General features: G+C 40.7%; 2 protein-coding genes across 4 annotated transcripts in view; both read right to left on the bottom strand.

Annotated features, from left to right (window-relative positions):
* gnas (GNAS complex locus) overlaps positions 1 to 15000 on the bottom strand; it is a 62115-nt gene that overhangs the window by 5344 nt on the left and 41771 nt on the right. For both annotated transcript variants that reach the window (XM_036571628.1, XM_036571630.1), the window contains exons 6-10: positions 9868 to 9922; positions 9688 to 9761; positions 6979 to 7037; positions 5832 to 5952; positions 3864 to 3994 (exon numbers count right to left, since the gene is read on the bottom strand). In XM_036571628.1, the coding sequence (XP_036427521.1) occupies positions 3864 to 3994; positions 5832 to 5952; positions 6979 to 7037; positions 9688 to 9761; positions 9868 to 9922 (440 nt within the window). The remainder of the gene's footprint in view (positions 1 to 3863; positions 3995 to 5831; positions 5953 to 6978; positions 7038 to 9687; positions 9762 to 9867; positions 9923 to 15000) is intronic.
* LOC118808731 overlaps positions 13549 to 15000 on the bottom strand; it is a 2768-nt gene continuing 1316 nt past the window's right edge. Inside the window, exons 1-2 of one of the 2 annotated variants that reach the window (XR_005007298.1) lie at positions 14641 to 15000; positions 13549 to 14130 (exon numbers count right to left, since the gene is read on the bottom strand). The exon at positions 14641 to 15000 is cut by the window's right edge and continues 1316 nt beyond it. The gene's annotated coding sequence lies outside the window, so the exon portion shown is untranslated. The other variant, XM_036571631.1, reaches the window with a different exon arrangement.

The following is a 15000-nucleotide window of genomic DNA, read 5'->3' as shown; positions in this document are numbered from 1 at the left end:
TTCTACTGTTTCCAATTATTTGTTTCTCCAGGTTCTCAATGTCTTGCTGTAATTTCTTTACAGCAGAGCGTGCTGATGAGGCAGTATGTGCTGAGTAACTCTGGCAGAAAAGTCTCATCTGTACCTTCCCTACATCCCACCACTGACTCAAGTTTTCAAAAGAGTGCTTCTGAGCTTTCCACTTATACCAAAAAAGTGCAAATTTATCACAAAAAACACTGTCTTGTAATAATTTAACATTAAAATGCCAGTAGCAATTTGCATGTGTTGTAGCCGTTACGCTTATTTCCACAGTGACCATATGATGATCGGAAAACCCCACAGGAATTACCCCTGCTCTCACCACCTTGTTGTTAAAACCTTTGCTTACATAAAACCTGTCCAACCTAGCCCCACACACTCTAGAATCACCTACCTTTAACCATGTGTACTGCCTCACTCCCTCATTTTTATCTCTCCATACATCCATTAAACCACATTCACAGACTAGATTTGCAAGTTTAATACTAGACTGACTATGTGGTTCCTCCCCATTCCTAACAATTGTGACCTGCGTAGTACAGTTCCAGTCCCCTCCCATTACCACACACGTCTGCATCACTATATCCTGAAAAAGCATGGTGTAAATTTGAGAAGACCTCTAAACGCTCAGTGCCCTTAGTCGGTGCATATGTGGCAGTGTGATGTTGTTACACTAGATTATTCACTTCAGGGATCTTATTTTGAAATCAGCAAGGGCTTTTAACTGTTGGAGCACTTCATTGAGGATAGAAAGGGAGGACTATTAAATGTAAAATTCTTTCTGTAAATTTCTTAGTTTTAATTATTTTATTGTTTCTTTTGTCTACTGCAAATTATTTAGCTTGAGGAATATATAAGAGAGAAGTCTGGTTTACTAGAGCAAGTTCAATATGGGCGGAGTTTTAGCAGCCATTACGTGAGTGGAGTACAAAGTAAGCTGTAGCCCCGCCTTTCGTCCTCTTTGGAAAACGCCACTGTGAGAGAAGGTATGTGCTGGCGGAGCTCCGTCATTTTGAGTTAAAACACATTTTGTATTTTCCCATTTTCGACATAAAATGAGTTCATTCAATCACTAAAACATTATATCACGCACTGGTTATGCTGTTGTGCAGTTAAAACACTGTTTTATGTGGGTTTAGTACGTTTCTACTTGCTGTTGGCCACAAGTTCTGTTAAGGTGGAACGTTAAGGTGGAATGCTAATTGCGAAGTTAGAGTATGGATGCTAATTGTTCACAGGACATTTGTTTCTTTTGCTTAATAAGACGAGATTAAACTGCCATTGCGTGCATTTGGTTGTTTTTAAAGCAGAGCTTTAACTTTTGTTCACAATTTTAGGGTTTGTATAGTTCGTAGTGTAACAGCTTTATTGTGATCTGAGTGCATGGTGTTTAACAGGCGCTGCTGAGAGCACGAGAGAGAAAGAAAAGCTAATGAAGCCTGTTTATTCGCCTTTTGTAAACTCTGTGCAGGTAGGGAAAATAAATGCTTCCTCATGTTAAGCTGGTGTGCTGATGTCATCACTTCATTCATCATTCAAACCTACACAACGCAGAAGTAAACCCGTTACACATATACATTCACAAAAAGAAAGGAAAACCCCCCGATCTCAGCTTTGATTAAAAGCACCCTCCCCTTCACAAGTTCTGTGGTTGACTGCAAAGTCACATCTAGTGAATTTGAGAACAGCACAGCTACCCCTGCACTAGAGTTAGTCCCATGACTAAGAGTATAGGAGCCCTTCCACCATATTCCCCAGTCAGTTTCATTTTCACTATCAGAATGGGTTTCTTGTAGAAAAATTATGCTCTGTATTACTGACCTCCTCTGCTGAGGCACTGCTCGGTCCTGCAGCCTCCTCCCTGTTGGCTTTATGCGGACAAGCCTGTCTCTTATGCCCGACGTCTCCACACTCAAAACACCTTAAACTCTCTAAAAACATACACACCTGCCTTCTGTAAGACAGCACGTGCTTAAGGGCACTGTTTTTACAAGCAAGCGGAATCATTTTAATCGAGCCAGCAAATTTCCCAAACTGGGACAGCTCGTGCTCAATGTCAGAGTTCGGAATGAATGGCGGCACGTTCGAAACAGTGACTTTCGTTGTTGGAGCAACAAGCGGTGAAACCGTGCAAAACACTCCACTCACCCAAACCCCACTCTCAACCAAGCGGTTCACCAAGCTCTGCTCCTTCAGGAAGATCACCACAGCTTTGTTCATCCGCGACGCAGAGACTATGTTCTCACAGCCGATTAGCTCCCCGACTCCCAGCAGAACCTCCTCCACTGTCTCTCCCAACCCCGGCTCACACCTGACCCCGTGACAGAGTGACAGAGACGGCGCCCCGCCACCGGGGAGAGACACCATCGTTCACTATCCGACACTGACACACTGTACAATAACACGACCAATAATACCCACTTTAATAACAGTATAATACTGATAAGAGAGAAAAAGAACAGGATCAAAGCCCAGAAACCCTCTCACCACACACCTCTACCTCCACCTCAGAGAGCAAGAGAGGAAGAGAGAGAGAGAGGTAGAGAGAGGGAGAGGGAGAGAGAGCGAGAGAGGGAGAGGAGATTATATTCACAAGATTATAAAATGCAAATTCAACATGGAATCGTTTCATCACAAGACCTCTCACCATTAGGACAGGGTCAGTCCCTCCACACCCCTTAATCCTGTTTTTCCTCGTGCACCAGATCGCCAACTTCGCTGCTCCAAACAAAAAATTTAAAAGCACCACTTTGTCCTTTTTCAAAACCGAATATTTGGGACCATAAATGAACAAACTATCCCTAAAAAACCCTAAAAATATCAAACCCCAATTTTTGACTAACACTAAAATTGAACCTAACTGTGAGCACTGCAGAAAAACATGAAACAGAGTCTCTGGAGCACCACAGAAAGGACAACCCTCCCCGACTGTGGGATCGATCCGTGCCGCATGTCTGTTCGTAGCTAAAACCCTGTGTACAATCCTCCACTGGAGATCGGCCGTTCTCTTTTCGATGGGCCTTTTGTACACAGACCGCCAGCTACCTTTTGGGGACGAGCCTGCCTCAACAACCTCAGACCATTTAGTCTCCCGCACATCCCTCAGGCTTCGAAAGTTCAAAACTTTTGTGCATGCCTGATACAGTCTCTGTTTAGTGATTGCACTGAAAGTCCCAAGAGTCGGGGTTTCCATGGAAAGAAGCGCCCCTTGAAACTCCTGCCAATCCTCCTGACCCATGTCCAGTACAAGTTCTGGGTGATCCATGTCCATGATCTGCCAGTCTTCCACGGGGGTCGCATCCAGGTATTCAGAGACAGCGGCAGACAGGTCAGATTTTAGACGACCAAGCACCAGGTGCTCGTCCGGAAGTCAACTGATAAACAGCTTTGGTGACTTCCTCAAAAGTCAGAGCAGAGTCCAAGGCCTGCTTTTGCTGTTGATGCAGTTGGGGAAGATCATTGTGCAAAACCTTGGTATAGTTCTGGTCCAGTGATCCAGTTGCGTACAACTCAGAATAAAACTGTACTGCCATCTTTCGCACTTCAGCTGGGTCTGCAGTGACTGTACCATCATCTTTGCGTAAGGAGACCAGAGACTTATGGTTTGAAGTAGATCGTTCTAAATTGAAGAAAAAGGCAGTGGGAACATCCAGGTCTTGTATGGATAAAAACCTGGTTCTAACCAAAACCCCTTTTGCCTTCTCATTCAAAATGGCACTAAGGTTCTAGAGTTTTGTGGTCAAAACTGCTTGCAAGCCAGAGAGGGAGAGAGAAAGAGAGGGAGGGAGAGGGAGAGAGAGAGGGAGAGAGAGAGGGAGGGAGAGGGAGGTAGTGCTACTGACCGTCATCCGGTGTGGTGTAGCGCGCAAACTCCGGGAAATATTCCTCTATTTTTGATTTTCCCGCCAAAACTTTCTCAGCCAGCAGGTCCTGTTTATTCAGGAAGAGAATCACAGAAATCGTTCGAAGCCACCTGCAGAGAGAGAGAGAGAGAGAGAGAGAGAGAGACACAGAGAGAGAGAGAGAGAGAGAGAGAGAGAGAGAGAGAGAGAAAGCAAATGAATCCACACCGAAAAATCAGAGACACGAACAAACCTCACTACAAGCTCAGAAACACACAGACAAAACAGATTAACGGCTGAGCAGCAGCGCTAATCCGCCAGCTCTGTTAGCACTGTTAGCACTGTTAGCTCTGTGAGTCAGCTCTGTTAGCACTGTTAGCATTGTTAGTCAGCTCTGTTAGCTCTGTTAGCACTGTTAGCATTGTTAGTTAGCTCTGTTAGCTCTGTTAGCACTGTTAGCATTGTTAGTCAGCTCTGTTAGCTCTGTTAGCACTATTAGCTCTGTCAGTCAGCTCTGTTAGCTATGTTAGCACTGTTAGTCAGCTCTGTTAGCTCTGTCAGTCAGCTCTGCTAGCTCTGTTAGCACTGTCAGTCAGCTCTGTTAGCACTGTCAGTCAGCTCTGTTAGCTCTGTTATCAGTCTGTTAGCTCTGTTAGTCAGCTCTGTTAGCTCTGTTATCAGGTCTGTTAGCTCTGTTAGCTCTGTTAGTCACCTCCGTTAGCACTGTTAGCTATGTTAGCTCTGTTAGTCAGCTCTGTTAGCTCTGTTAGCACTGTCAGTCAGCTCTGTTAGCACTGTCAGTCAGCTCTGTTAGCTCTGTTATCAGGTCTGTTAGCTCTGTTAGTCAGCTCTGTTAGCTCTGTTATCAGGTCTGTTAGCTCTGTTAGCTCTGTTAGTCACCTCCGTTAGCACTGTTAGCTATGTTAGCTCTGTTAGTCAGCTCTGTTAGCTCTGTTAGTCAGCTCTGTTAGCTCTGTTAGTCAGCTCTGTTAGCTCTGTTAGCCAGCTCTGTTAGCACTGTTAGCATTGTTAGTCAGCTCTGTTAGCTCTGTTAGTCAGCTCTGTTAGCACTGTTAGTCAGCTATGTTAGCTCTGTAAGTCAGCTCTGTTAGCTCTGTTATCAGCTCTGTTAGCTCTGTCAGCTCTGTTAGCCAGCTCTGTTAGCACTGTTAGCACTGTTAGTCAGCTCTGTTAGCTCTGTTAGTCAGCTGTTAGTCAGCTCTGTTAGTCAGCTCTGTTAGCACTGTTAGCTCTGTTAGTCAGCTCTGTTAGCTCTGTTAGCACTGTTAGCATTGTTAGTCAGCTCTGTTAGCTCTGTTAGTCAGCTCTGTTAGCACTGTTAGCATTGTTAGTCAGCTGTTAGCTCTGTTAGTCAGCTCTGTTAGCATTGTTAGTCAGCTCTGTTAGCTCTGTTAGTCAGCTCTGTTAGTCAGCTCTGTTAGCACTGTTAGCATTGTTAGTCAGCTGTTAGCTCTGTTAGTCAGCTCTGTTAGCATTGTTAGTCAGCTGTTAGCTCTGTTAGCTCTGTTAGTCAGCTCTGTTAGCTGTTAGCACTGTTAGCATTGTTAGTCAGCTCTGTTAGCTCTGTTAGCATTGTTAGTCAGCTCTGTTAGCTCTGTTAGTCAGCTCTGTTAGCTGTTAGCACTGTTAGCTCTGTTAGTCAGCTCTGTTAGCTCTGTTATCAGCCTGATTTCTCTGTGTTTATTTTAAAATTATGACTTTTCAAACAATGAAAATCAACACAGCTTTATTTTCACCATTTTAAACATGAACACATTTCACACTTCAGCAGCCGTTTTTCGTTCCTCTGATTGAATCAATAATAACCGTTTCTGCGGCGACGTGTGTCCAACAGTCACAACAGTGTGGATTCCTTTCTCTCAGTGCTGCAGTTTAATGCTGTGATGTTCTCTGTGTTTGAGCGCAGGCAGGTGAGGTGTTGAATGTGACAGTGTTACGGTTCCATACCTGTTGTTCCAGATGTTCTTGAACAGGTTGAGAGCCTCCTGGAGGCGGTTGGTCAGATTGTCTTCTCGGATCACCATATTATAACTGCTGCTCGCCACCACGAATATGATCGCAGTCACATCTACATCACAAACACGGATCAGATCGAAAACTGATCAATGAAAACAGAAAAACATCCTCAGAGTGTTTATAACACTGACAGAGACTGTTAATAACCACCAGGGACAATTTCAATTCATGAGGGAGGTGCACGTGTGTGACGCTGAGGCGGTCCTGTGATTTTATAAGAGAAATATTTATTATGAGTTTATTATGAATCAGTGTTGTCTGACAGTAAATAATATTTAAAACATTAAGATGAATCTCAGTAGAACATCAGAGAGGAACAAGAAAAAAGCTGATTCTCTGACAAATAAAGAACAGTTTAATCAGTGCTATCAACTAAAAAAAGTTTTGTTATTTTATTATTATTCCAGTAAGAAACTGTTCCTGTTTGAACACACGGGTTAGAGGAACGTTTCTGAGCTGTGTGAGTGAAGGTGCTTCAGGAGAACCGGTTCCTCTAAACAGGCTCAGCTAAAAACAGGAAATCAGGAACACTTTACGAGAGAACGACATCACAACTGCCACCATTTAGGGCTGAATATGAAAATCACAATTAGAAAGGCCACAGTTTTAATTACAGCCTGCGTCCCGACAGCGCTGAGAACTTTAACCTGATAAGACGAGGAAGGCAAGTCAGACCAATTAGAAGCAACCAAACAGCCATGGGCTGTGACATCACAACCACGACTGGCTGTGTGGAGCTCTACGTTCAGCACTCAAGTCAGAAAACAGACAATATGATGGGCCAAAAAAAACATCTGACGTCAGTTTACAGAAAATGACCACAGTTTTTTGCCCAAATCGTTTATCCCTACAATGATGTATCAAATCAAAAACATCATCAAGGGCGCTGAGACAGACGACCGTTTCGTCCGTGTTCTCAGAGCGGAGAACGGCTCTGTGTGTTTAAAGTGTTTACAATTTTCACTGACGCTTCCTGAAAGAGTCTCAGTTTAATATTTAAAATATCAGCTGAACATAATTCCCATAATTTCATTTCATAATTACGTACTAATAACACTGGAAACTGTGAAATACTCACCGTTAAAGCACTGGATCCATTTCCGCCGCTCGTCTCTCTGACCGCCAACGTCGAACATGCTGGAGGAGAAAAAGAGTTTAAACCCTTAAATCACTGAAACATCCTGAATAAACACAAACAGGTCCTCAGCGCTGCGTCTCCACGGCAACACGACAGAAACATACACTGTTACTGTATATAACACCTTATTTCATATTATTATAATATCTCATACAGTATAATAACGCTAAAGATCATCTGCTGATCTGAGACGTTTCTGTGAGGATCTTAAAAAAGCAGAACGCAGAAGCTTCCTGTCTGACATCATCAGGACAGAACACCTGATTTCACACCTGAGCTTCACTAAGTAGATCACAACAACAACAACAATAATAATAACATTAATGATAATGATAATAATAATAACAATAATAATAACATAGAGTCTCTAAAACTCGCTCGCTGGAGTCACTCAGTCATTTTAAAGTTTTAATCTCTGATCACCGAAGATGGCCTGGAACTGTTTTAGCTTAACTGAGTTTAGTTTAACTTTTCCTTCTCCTTTTTATTTAATTTTATTATTATTTTTATGCACTTTTTCTTCCCAATAATCATATTTTATTATATTCTATCTCAATTCTAGGGTTAGGGCTACTGTTTTTATTTATTTTTGTATTTATTTTTATTACCTTTTAAGATCCTTTTATTTTATTTTATTTTTTAAATTTTATTTTGCCTATTCATCCTTTTGTGTTGAAATCTTATTAATTACTTTAATATCTTGGTTTTATTTAATATTTCTCCTTCTTAATCAAATCTTAACTGTTCTCTTAATTCTTTTGTTGTTTATCTCGTCTGGTTTTCTGTTAATTTGTTTATGTAGTTCTGTTTATTTTAGTTTATCCTCATTAAATTCTACAACCCCATTTCCGAAAAAGTCAGGACGCTGTGCAAAATGTAAATAAAAACAAAATGCAATGATGTGCAAATCATTTAAACCCTATATTTCATTGAAAATACTACAAAGACAACATATCAAATGTTGAAACTGAGAAATGTTATTGTTTTTTTGAAAAATATTTGCCCATTTTGAATTTGATGCCAACGACACGTTTTTAATTTTAATTTCTTTTTCAAACCCTTTAATGTTGTAAATGCTACATTGAAATGGAGTCACCCTTGATGTCTTTCTGAGTGAAAATAAAAGTTAGTGGTATTACTAAATAATAGGGGTGCAGGAAAAAATCGATTCTTAGATGCATCGCGATGCGGACGTGAACGATGATTTACTTCGCTCTGCTTTAAGCTTCGCCTACAGCCCCTTTCCTCCCATCTCCACCAGAAAACTTTTCCTCAGAAGTAGATCAGTTAAATGTCTCTCAGCGTTCGACTGTTTTACGAGGCTGAAGTCGCTTCTTATTCTCCAGCTTCTTGTTCGAATTTACCCGTTCCACCTTAAATTCTAACTGAGGCGCTGAATGAAAATGCGGCACCATTTAAGGTGGAACAGGAGAATTCGAAAGAGAAGCGACTTCAGCTTCACCACTTTTTAGTGTTTGACAGTCTCTCGTTGCAGATTTAACGGACCAGGAAACCAACTGCGCTGCTTATAAATGCGAATAACGCATCGCTGCTATGTGACCTGCAGTCTGCACACCGGTTCTCAGTCGTTGCGAAACAGGGCTTTCGTGCTATGTTGCACACGACCCATCTCAAAGATACTTTACTGACACAGCGATCCCCCCGTCTCTACAACGAGACCAAAACCGAAGTCATAAAATCACTAAAGAAAACGGGTAGAATAGCTGTAACGCACTGCGTGGACATCCATCACCACTGGATCTTATTTCACCATAACTGCGCATTTTATCGCAGATGAGTAGCAGCAACTTCTCGTGCTCCAAACAAGAGCACTGAATGAGAGCCGTCTAGTTCGCCTGCCACATCACTTCCATTTGATTTATTAATTAAAGATATTGGAAGTAAATTCATTATGGATCATCATGGAATCGTAATCGAATCGAATCATGAGGTGCCTAGAGATTCCCACCCCTACTAAATAATAATAATAATAATAATAATAATAATAAGTAAACACACAACCTTGTCTTCTTTGTTACAGCACTGTCAGGAGGTGGCGCTGTTCTGTTATCTCAGTAATGCTGTTACAGCCTCATTATGCCGTAACGCTGCTGTTTGCTAATATGACTGTATGTTCACAACTCAGTAACATTCCATGGAGTTCCAGGCACAACATAAAGGAACTTTAAAACGTTCCCACTACGCTGTGCAACAACGTCACAACTTTCTGAGGAACTACATTTCAACGTGAAAGCAACAGACTGTCACATCACTGTGTTTGCTGGGTAACGTCTCTCTGCTTTAGGCTCTGCGCAGAGGCTCAGATGGACAGCAGGTCAACAACTGTTTTTCTATCAAAATTGTGATTTAAAAGAATTAAATCTGCAAATTGCAAAAGCAGCTGTTTTATTAGATTGTTTATTATTTATCATATCTTACATTATTCAACATTCTAGTTAGCTCTGAGTTCTGTGTTACTACACTAACGCCAAGCTGGTGAAGCTGCAGCCAGGAACACTTTTAATTCTGAAAAAATGGCTGTGCTGAACGTCTTGATGAATGTTTTTCAAAAAATCACAGTTATTGTTCAGCTCTGAGTGACAGAACAGAGATTTGGGGGAAAATAATTAATCACATTTTTTTACTCACTGAAAATTCACTTTGTCCACCTGAAACCTCGTCTCAAAGATCCCTGAAGTCAGAACTCTGCATCTCAACAAGTCCTTCAAACGGAGGAGAAAAAAACAGATTTTTTCATGGCTACACACGTACAGTATGTAATAATAATAATGACAACAATAATAATAATAATAGTAAGTTGTGCTTTACCTGATCGGTAGGCGTGTAGTCACTCTGCTTTATGGTGTCAATCTTATCCAGGAAACTGAAAGAGAAAAAAGAGTTCATTAATAATTCCAGATTAAAAAATAAAATTAAAATGTTTAAGGTGAAATGATTATTAGACTATTTTATTTCATATTTCCATCCGCCCAGAATATTGAGTTTAGTTAGTAATCAGTATTTCTGTGACATACTTCAAATATCTTCTCTAAAAGTGGAACATATTTTTAAATCGACTAAAATTTCATTTCAGATCAACACAAACAAACAGTCGCCATTAAATAACAACACTGACAGCTGCAGTTCCACATACAGACAGCAGGAGGAGCAGCTCTGTGCTGAAGATCAAAGACTGACTGAGTCACAGATCAGAGCGAGAGAGAGAGAGAGAGAGAGAGAGAGAGAGAGAGAAAGAGAATACAGAATGGACAGAGAGACAGACTGGGAAGAGAGAATGAGAGAGAGAGTGACAGACAGTAAATATAGAGTGAGTGACAGAGAGAGAGAGAGAGAGAGAGAGAGAGAGAGAGAGAGACAGGTATGTTGTAAGAATGTGACACAAAGGGTTGAAATGTGACAGCCGGACTGCAGATACACACACACACACACACACACACACACACACACACACACACACATACACTCTCACACACACACACACACACAGACACACACAGACACACACATACACAGTGTGGTATATACAGAAAATGCAGTGAATGCGGTGGTAAATGCAGTGGACACAATGGTATATACAATGAATGCAGTGGTGTATCTAGTGAATGCAGCGGTCTTTGCAGTCGACACAGTGGTACAATGAATGCAGTAGTGTATGCAGTAGACACAGTGGTACATACAGTGAACATAGTTGGATAAACAGTGTATGCAGTGGTGTATGTAGTAGACAGAGTGGTACATACAGTGAACATAGTTGGATATACAGTGAATGCAGTGGTGTATGCAGTAGACACAGTGGTACATACAGTGAACATAGTTGGATATACAGTGAATGCAGTGATGTATGCAGTGGACACAGTGGTATATACAGTGGATGCATCTTTGACTTAATATTTTAATATAACAAAATATTCTTCAGCAAAATGTATGAAAATAATGTTGGAATTCATAATTAAAATGTAACTTCAGTTCAAAGGTCAGAACAAAGTAAAAAGAACAGTTTAGTTATTTAGTTAATTTAGTAATTAAGTTATAAACAGTCAGTGTTAACAAATAAATACTGCAGAGATTTCCAGAATCTATTCAATGCAGAAAGACAGAAAGAGTCACACAGACAGACAGAGAGATAGACAGACAGACGGACACAGTTGGACAGACAGACAGTTGGAGAGACAGGCCAGCTGAGTGCCCTGCTTTGTTGTGTCCAACATAGTATCTCAATTATAGCCTTTCTCTCTATTAATAGGTTCGGCCAATAATAGACCGTCTGCGAGTCAGACGACAACAACTCAGGCCTCTCTGTATTCTCGCTCCAACACCCAGATCAGGTGAACACAGGAACACAGGAACACCAACCCAGAACATCTAACCCTGTTCTGCAAAACTCCAACACTAACACAGTCAAATTCAACAGAGCTGCACTAAAAACAGAACACGTTTACCATACCTAAAGACACGTTCACTATATTTAAAGACATGTTCACTATACTGAAAGACGTTCACCATACGTAGGCACATTCACCATTCTGATCATACTAAAAAGACATGCTCATTATACTTAGACGTTCTCTGTACCTAAACACAAGTTCACCATATCTAAAAACATGTTCATCATACCTAAAGACATGTTCACTATATTTAAAGACATGTTCACCATACTTACAGACATGTTCACCATACCCAAAGACACATTCACTATACTTAGACACATTCACTATACTTAGACATGTTCACCATACATAAAGACATGTTCACTATACCCAAAGACACATTCACTATACCCAAAGACACGTTCAATATATCTAGACATGTTCACTATACCTAAAGACATGTTCACTATATCTAAAGACATGTTTACTATACTTAGAGAAATGTTCACTATATCTAAAGACATGTTTACTATATCTAAAGACATGTTCACTATACTTAGATGTGCACCATACTTAAAGAGAAGTTCATCATATCTAAAGACACGTTCACCATACCTGAAGACATGTTCACTATACCTAAAGACATTTTCACTATACTTAAAGACATGTTCACTATATCTAAAGACATGTTCACCATACTTAGACATGTTCACCATACCTAAAGACATTCTGACCATACTTACAGACATGTTCACTATACTTCAAGATTAGTTGTAACGTTACATCAACTAGAGGTTAATGTTACAGCTAACCTGGTTAACGTTGCAGCTTATCTAATTAGCGTTGCAGCTCATCTAATTAATGTTACAGCTCGTCTGGTGAACGTGACCCTGAGAGTTTGAACTCAGACACATCTGGAAGGAAGAAGGCTTCACCCACTTCTGTTGATGTCACAACACTGAGGGGTTCAACTTGTGTAGAATTTTTACCCGTCAGCGTTTTTCACCGATTTTATAAGATTATCAAACACATGCCTTTTTATAAAGACCCCACAGTAAAATGTGAACCACAATATCTATCAAATATATTTAACACATTAAACATAAACCTGTTTACAGAGTCAACAACGTCAAAAGGAAACAGCACAAAACTAACAAAACAGCAAAATCTGATTTAGACTTTGACTGAATGCAGATCTCAATTATGACTGAAAATCTGCTTCACTGACACAGAGAGAGGAGAGAGGAGAGGAGAGGAGAGAGGGAGCGGCGAAGAAAGAAAGAAAAGAGAGAGAAGGCTGTGTCTGACATTACAGCGGCGCTCCAAAAATAGCTCCCTGGCGCCCTGGCCTCCAGCTCGGTTGTCATAGCGACAGAACCACAGGCGCTATAAATAGACTATCAGCTCCAAATCTTGTGTGACTGGAGAGAGGCCAGAGAGAGAGAGAGAGAGAGAGAGAGAGAGAGAGAGAGAGAGAGAGAGAGAGAGAAAGAGAGAGAGAGAAAGAGAGAGAGACAGAAACAGAGAGAGGGAGATAAAGAGAGGGAAGGAGAGGCAGAGAGCAAGACAGAGACAGAAGGAAGAGAGGGGGAGAGAGCGAGAGAAAGAGGGAGAACGAGAGACAGAGGAAGGAGAGAGAGGGAGAGGGAGAAAGAAAGGAAGAGACTGGACAAAACGGAGAAAGTGAGAAGAGTGAGGAAGAGAGTGTGAGCAAAAAAGAAGTGGACAGAGAGATGGGAAAAAACATGTTTGGCTTATAGAGGGGAGGGAGAAGAGAAATGACAACATGCAGAGAAAAAAGAGGGAGAAAAAGAGACAGAGAGAGAGACAGGTGAGAGAGAATAAAAAAGAGAGAGAGAGAAAGATGGAGAGAGTATAGAGAGAGAGGAAGCAAAAGAGAGAAACAGGAAAGAGAGACAGAGAAAGAAAGACAGGAGGAAAGGAGAGAGATAAGAGAGAGAAAAAGACGAAGAGTTACAGAGAAAAAGAGAGACAGTATAGAGAGAAAGATAGAAAGACAGAGAGAGAGCGAGAGAGAGAGAGAGGGAGTACGACCGGTGAGGACGACCAGTGAGGACAACCAAATAACTGATACTGATTATTATTATTATTATATATCCTGTTCTACTCTTTTATATTCCTTGTCTTTTTCTTCGATTACGAATAACCCTGTAAATAACGTAATTTCAAGTGTTCTATTATAATCTATAATATTATCTTCTTATTCAGGTTTATGTGTTTCTGATTCACTGCTTTGGCAATAGTGTACCTTACTCTCCTAAACCTTACTCACCTAAACTTTACACTCTTAAACCTTACTCTCCTAAACGCTACACTCCTAAACCTTAATCTCCTAAACCTTAATCTCTTAAACCTTACTCTCCTAAATCTTACTCTCCTAAACCTTACACTCCTTAACTTTACTCTGCTAAACCTTAATCTCCTAAACCTTACTCACCTAAACTTTACACTCCTAAACCTTACTCTCCTAAACGCTACACTCCTAAACCTTAATCTCCTAAACCTTAATCTCTTAAACCTTACTCTCCTAAACCTTACTCTCCTAAACCTTACTCTCCTAAACCTTAATCTCCTAAACCTTAATCTCTTAAACCTTACTCTCCTAAACCTTACTCTCCTTAACTTTACTCTCCCAAACCTTACACTCCTAAACGCTACACTCCTAAACCTTAATCTCCTAAACCTTAATCTCTTAAACCTTACTCTCCTAAACCTTACTCTCCTAAACCTTACACTCCTTAACTTTACTCTCCTAAACCTTAATCTCCTAAACCTTAATCTCTTAAACCTTACTCTCCTAAACCTTACTCTCCTTAACTTTACTCTCCCAAACCTTACACTCCTAAACGCTACACTCCTAAACCTTACTCTCCTAAACCTTACTCTCCTAAACGCTACACTCCTAAACCTTACTCTCCTAAACCTTACTCTCCTAAACGCTACACTCCTAAACCTTACTCTCCTAAACGCTACACTGCTAAACCTTACTCTCCTAACTGCTACACTCCTAAACCTTACACTCCTAAACCTTACCCTCCTAAACCTTACACTCCTTAACTTTACTCTCCTAAACCTTACACTCCTAAACCTTACCCTCCTAAACCTTACACTCCTTAACTTTACTCTCCTAAACGCTACACTCCTAAACCTTACTCTCCTAAATCTTACTCTCCTAAACTTTACACTCCTAAACCTTAATCTCTTAAACCTTACTCTCCTAAATCTTACACTCCTAAACCTTACTCTCCTAAACCTTACACTCCTTAACTTTACTCTCCTAAACCTTACTCTCCTAAACCTTACTCTCCTAAATCTTACTCTCCTAAACCTTACTCTCCTAAACCTTTTCTGCTAAACCTTAATCTCTTAAACCTTACTCTCCTAAATCTTACACTCCAAAACCTTACTCTCCTAAACTTTACTCTCCTAAACCTTACTCTCCTAAACCTTACTCTCCTAAACCTTGCACTCCTAAATCTTACTCTCCTAAACCTTACTCTCCTAAACTTTACTCTCCTAAACCTTACTCTCCTAAACCTTGCACTCCTAAACC

The sequence above is a fragment of the Colossoma macropomum genome, unplaced genomic scaffold, assembly GCF_904425465.1.
Source record: "Colossoma macropomum unplaced genomic scaffold, Colossoma_macropomum, whole genome shotgun sequence".
Classification (NCBI taxonomy): Eukaryota; Metazoa; Chordata; class Actinopteri; order Characiformes; family Serrasalmidae; genus Colossoma; species Colossoma macropomum.
The sequence above is the reverse complement of the archived record's forward strand: the minus strand, read 5'-3'. Positions and strand labels throughout refer to the sequence as shown.